Below are 5,758 nucleotides of genomic sequence, written 5' to 3' on the forward strand. Positions count from 1 at the left end.
GGAGGTACATTTCCACAGAAGCAGTGGCTGACAGGTCCAAAAAAACCACTGACCTCTCTGGAAGTCCAGAATTGAGGCTATCTTCTGAAAAGCCAGCAACAGCAAGGATGAGCCAAGCTGCTAGCTGTCTGAGACTGCCATAGTAATCAAGAGATTAAAAGCTGGATATATCACTTCTCAGTAAATACTTTAGTGTGACATTTATTACGAGCTATTTAATGTCATTACAGTACTGCACCTAGGATATGAGTGAATTTTGCAATGGTTGAACTGGAAGGAAGAGTGGAAAGTGAGAAGGGTGGAAGAGCAGCAAGACCAACACAACAGCAGTGGAAGTACAAAACAGATTAGAAACACAGGTACAAAACTAATGGAAGTTTTTACACAGGAACTACAGGCCCACACACCCAAGAGGTACCCTCTGAAGGAGCTGCTAAGGACCAAATACCAACTCAGATTACATGGCATGATAATTAAAGAGAGCTGGTGTCATGTTGGACAACAGAGAAACAAGCATTAGGGAATGATCTGTGCCTCTTTTCCACACCTACACACTCACATACTCACACTTTCAGCAGTTATATAGTGAAGTGTAACCGTAAAAATCACATTCCATACAACTTAAAAATGACATTTATCATCCTTAGCAGTTTTTAGCTGGCTTTCCAATCAGTAACTGTAACAGACCTGTCATACACAAACAAAAAGTAGAAACTCTATTGTGCAAATGACACCACGAACCACCTGAAGGGACCAACTGGTTTTTTGACATGTTCTGAATATAAGGCTGCAAAACTTGTGCATCTGTAACATTGTTCACATCCACATTAGAAACGCTTGGTTCAACTATTTTTAAACTTGACCAGGCTAGTCCTGTTTGAGACTATTTCATCTGAGTGGTGAGGATCCCCTCGGGCTTTTCCAGGTAGGAAAATTCAAACCAAAACACTAAGATTTTCCCAAAGCAGGGACCTCAAAATTCAAGTATGCTGAAGCTAAGTACTCAGATGTAAATGTCAGAACAAAGCACTGCTCGCAAGTCTTACCATGGCTTTATTTTCCTTTATATTTATGGCTCTCTTAAGCAGTGGATTGGAACTTTCATCCTGTGTTTCTTTAATGTCTTCTTCAGACTCTGAAGCAGAGCCCTCTAGTTTGTCCGACTGCTTGCAGCTTATTTCTTTTGAAAGAGGTGTGAACTGCTGTTCACTGTCCTTTAGAGGTAAGTCAGGCAAAGCCTGTTCAGGCACTTTTTTCTCAGATGACTTTCTAGTGGGAAACTGCAAAGCAACACGAAGGCCAAAGCTTCTTCTCTTGGGGGAAGTTTTCTCCTTCGCTTCTTCCTCCTCTTCTTTCTCATTGCTCAATAAATTAGCACGTTCTTCATCACTCAAGTCTGACTTCACCGTCTAGAGGCAAGGAAGAATCCCATGTTACATTATTGGCTGAGACACAAGAAAGGTAATTTCAAAATCACTAATTCTAGACAGGAGTCTCACCACCCAAAGGCAGCATCCTAAATTCACCTAAATCAACATATTTTTAAAAGTTTACGGTACGTGATGGCTTCTTGTGCAGAGATCAACATGAAATCCACATACTAATATTGTTTGGGATACAGACATAGCTGCCTCCAGAGAAACAACCTTGCCCAGCACAGTCAGTCTACAAGCAGGGGAAGAAGATCTTATTTCTAACATGCAATGCTACACTACATTAAGCTTTTTTCTCTTTCAAGAGAATATATTTTAATTCAGCATGAAGAAAGAACATCACAGTGTATCAGAAAAATTCCTACTAGAGCATGAGGTTTACACAGAAGAGAGGAAAAAAGAAATCAACATATACATTCACATGGGTGCGACTGCCTTTACCAGAACTTCTTTCTTGTTCACGTGCACCTCACTTGAGGTGAAGCCTTCAAACACTTCTGCTTCAGAGTCAGTGTCTTCAGTGAAAATCCTCTGCAGTTCTTTAGTGAGGTATCTGGACTGAAATTGGACCCCCTGTAAAAACACCAGCCGGTATCTGTGAGAGACAGTCAGATATGGAGTAGTCACACAGCCACAATAATCAGATTTTGAGGTTCAAGACAGTACCAACTATATGGCATACACTTTGCAGGCAAAGCCCATCAGAAGAAAAATATATGACATTCAGAGTTTCAACACTGAGTTATTTTAACTTAGCAGGATTTTTTTCCCTCATTTTGAGCACAGGGCTTTAACTGAGCTGCTTCTTGTATGGGAAACTTTCTTCTTCACCTCTTCCTCCCCTTCTTCATTACTACCCAATAAAAACAAACTATCAGTTTTCTTATGTGTAAATTATCATGTTGCTTAGTATGCTTTTTTCTGGATGTAACAAAACAGGCCTTGAATAAAAGAAAACACAAACCACAATCACAGTAAGGAAGAACCCTCCTTTTTTCACATTGCAGTAGAAACTACTATCTTCTCCAGGCTTGCTGCTGCAGTACTAAAGGCTCCTGGAGACGGAGTCTACTCCTTCTCACGCTCTTACACCACCACTGAACTGAAAGACACCACCACAAATCCAGAGCTTAAAATGGCCTGCCTAGCGTCCCTCCATCCTTCAACTGCTCAACTCTGTTTTATAGATTCAGTTTATCAGAAATGTATTTCCATACTTCCAATCAAAACTAGAAGACCATCTTGCCAACTTGTCCCTATTAGTCTCCTGAAAGATTTCTTCGTGCCTGGAATGTAACCCATATTCATACCACACCTGCCTCATGAAAGTCAGCAATATATAAGTTTGTTTCCCCAATTTTCCTCTGCTATTTTTTCCTCCCACATGAGAAACAAAAATAACCTTTAATACAATGCACTTGCTAAATATCTTCATTCTTCCTTTCAAGTCCCTCCCTTCCCTGACTTTAATTACACACTTCTTTACATTAAGACAAAACCAGATACAATAGATGAGTGGAAAAATTTACAGGGGAATGGAAGGGGAGGAGTTACTGCATATGCTATTTCTTACACTTAAACATCTACAAATTATTATGAGTAATTGCAATGAGTTTTCTCGGAGCAAAGTTACTTTATTCCTTTGTTGATAGCTGCAGTGCAGCCGCTTGAGAAAGGAACAAACACAATGGGGAAGTTACTTTAAAGTTAAATTGCATTTCTTGGAGGGAAACAAATATTTATGCACTCTGTGTTTTCATGAAATTCCACCATGAGGGCTGAGGGAGTGAAACATGCTGTTTGTTAGCTAAAGCAACTAAAAGCAATACACCTAGAGCTATGCCGTTACACCTATGAAGAACAGTCTACACAAGGTAAAATATGCATCAGGGATACCTACAGGAGAGAGATTTTGGGAGCAGAACTGCAGTAAGCCCTGAGGAAAAGCAGGCACACAGAGGTCACTAGTTTTCAAAGCACCTGTGCATCAGCATCCAAGGGTCCTGTGTATCCTGTGTATCCTGATGCACTAACATCCCATTCATCACCCTGGCAGGGCACCTACCTTGCCTCCTCTCCCAACAACTGCAGATTTTTTTCTGAACTTCCCATCGTTCTGCCCTTCACATTAAAACCTTTCTGCTTCCTACACAAGTACCTATGCCCTGATGTGTGAGGACTGTAGATTCTGTTGCACTTGGATGAAAATCCAGATATTACTTTATTTAGAGATAAAGGAGTTAAATTCAATACTGATAGAAAGTTAAAATAATTCTCATCCCAAGGGAAACACAGGATTGGTGAGGAAGGTTACAGTGCCAGCTATAAATCTGGAACAAGTCTCAATGGGATTCTCAGTAACGCACGTTAAACTAACAGTACCTAGCTCTTCCACAGCATTTTTCATCAAAGGATGTTAAAATGCTTGCAGCGAAGATCATTATCATAATCTCCACAAGTTGGGAAACCAAGGGAGAGAGAAATAAAGTAAGGTGTCTGTAGACCTCAAGAAGGCAGAGGAGCAGAAGCTCAGGCTCCCACACAAGGCTTCCCATCCACCAGCACCACCTCTCCCCACTGATCCTTCTTGATGCTCCACACAAAGCCACAAGCACATGAGCAAGCTACCTCCAGGTTTTCTGAACTTACCAGTACTGCTGTCTAGCAACAAGTTTACAAACCAATTTAGAGCCCAGTATATTTCACTGCATTTTAGCCACCATCTTTCCCCATAGCACAGTCTGTGCATCTACCCCCAAAAGGTTTCTGCACTCTCCTGAGGTAGTTTGCCTAAAAAGGCAGTATAAAAGCAAGTAAAAAGTCAGAAACAGTACATACAAGTACAAGCCTTGTTTGTCTGTTTCCTTTGCTAACACTAATCATCTTCCCTGTCATCAGCACCTTTTAACCAGGTACTGACCTGACAGACTAGGAAAAGAAAAGAAACTGGTATTTTCAATTGTCTCATTAATGAAACAGAGGGACCTTTTCAAGATCACAAATGACTAAAGGATCTTTTAATACATTATCGCATGTCTACCAAATATATAAGTTTCTGAAAGACTAAAACCTAAATTTTCTGATAGCCAAGACACCACATCAGTTCTACTCCTATTTTCTGAATTCAGCTGGTACCTCCAGCCACCAAATCAGAGCAGTAAAAATATCAAATCACTGTGCTGACCAAAGCTACTTCACCATCATGACAGTAAATTGCACAACCAGTAAATCTCACTATCACAGCAGGAGCCAATGATTTCTGCGGGTCACCACTATTAAAACATTATTTTAGTGCAGAAACAGCACTGACAGTTTCTGGAAGAAATACCTTGAAGTCTGCATACTCACAAATGCCCATCTACTATCATGCATTTCCAGTGTTACATACCCAGAACACACCAGCCCAGCATAGTAATTATCTTTCCTGTTTGCTACACTTAACTATTTCACTTAAATTTGCCTTCTGATGAAACTCATTTGCTTTTTCATATTATGAAGGAATTTTCAAAAGCAATCATAAAACCCTAAAAAGCATAGCAAGTTTGTTTACATTTATTTTTAATATGAGGACTGCAAATTATGGGTTGTGGTGTGAGTTATGGTTTGTACAGCTTTGACACAGGGTCAAGAGCACTACTGGACCATGGCAATCCATTCCTACCTTTTTTCCGGACTCGGCGGAATCAAAACTAGCATAGTGGTTCTCTGACAAGCTCTGGCTGGAAGCATCATCTTGGAACCCTGGAAAATCTTCACTGTCACTGGGGGCATTAAAAATGTCGACCATGTCCTTGGGTATCTGTTTCTGATTCAAAATGAGACAGAAGAAACAAGTCAGACATACCAGCTTAATAGTAAAACACAATTTGGCAACAGTACAACTTATTTTTATACTCCTATGCAAGTATGAATCCGTATTACAAAACACGCTATGTGTAAATTGTACCTCATTTAACTAAACTCCAGGAAAACTCTGTATAGACTGTTTAATCCCTCAAGATCTGGGGCTAGGGAGGGGATGTGACATGCAGGGTGTTTAACTCCACAGGAAAGTACTTCTCAGACATAAAAAATACATGTGCCTCATCTTTGCAAGCATGCGCTCAGGGCACCCTTTACCCGTGGTGAAACCTACCGCTCTTTCAGAGCAATGACAGTTCAGAGGTGAGGAACACAACTTCAAATATAATGCCATGCTGCACAAGTAGTAAGAAACATAACCATTAGATCTGACAACAGTGCCATTATGTATTTTAGTGCACACTAAGCTAAATCCAAAAACAAAACTAATGCAACTCATTTTCCTTCATCAGTACTGTCGCAGA

The 5,758-nt window shown here is 40.3% G+C and overlaps 1 protein-coding gene across 1 annotated transcript in view; it reads right to left on the reverse strand.

Moving 5' to 3' along the window:
• CDCA7L (cell division cycle associated 7-like) overlaps window positions 1-5,220 on the reverse strand; it is an 11,307-nt gene extending 6,087 nt beyond the window's left edge. The window contains exons 1-4 of the mRNA XM_009080226.1: window positions 5,095-5,220; window positions 2,852-2,854; window positions 1,875-2,006; window positions 1,047-1,409 (exon numbers count right to left, since the gene is read on the reverse strand). Coding sequence (XP_009078474.1) covers window positions 1,047-1,409; window positions 1,875-2,006; window positions 2,852-2,854; window positions 5,095-5,220 — 624 coding nt within the window. The remainder of the gene's footprint in view (window positions 1-1,046; window positions 1,410-1,874; window positions 2,007-2,851; window positions 2,855-5,094) is intronic.
• Between the last annotated feature and the right edge of the window lie 538 nt (window positions 5,221-5,758).

This window comes from Acanthisitta chloris, unplaced genomic scaffold, assembly GCF_000695815.1.
Source record: "Acanthisitta chloris isolate BGI_N310 unplaced genomic scaffold, ASM69581v1 scaffold10370, whole genome shotgun sequence".
Taxonomy (NCBI): Eukaryota; Metazoa; Chordata; class Aves; order Passeriformes; family Acanthisittidae; genus Acanthisitta; species Acanthisitta chloris.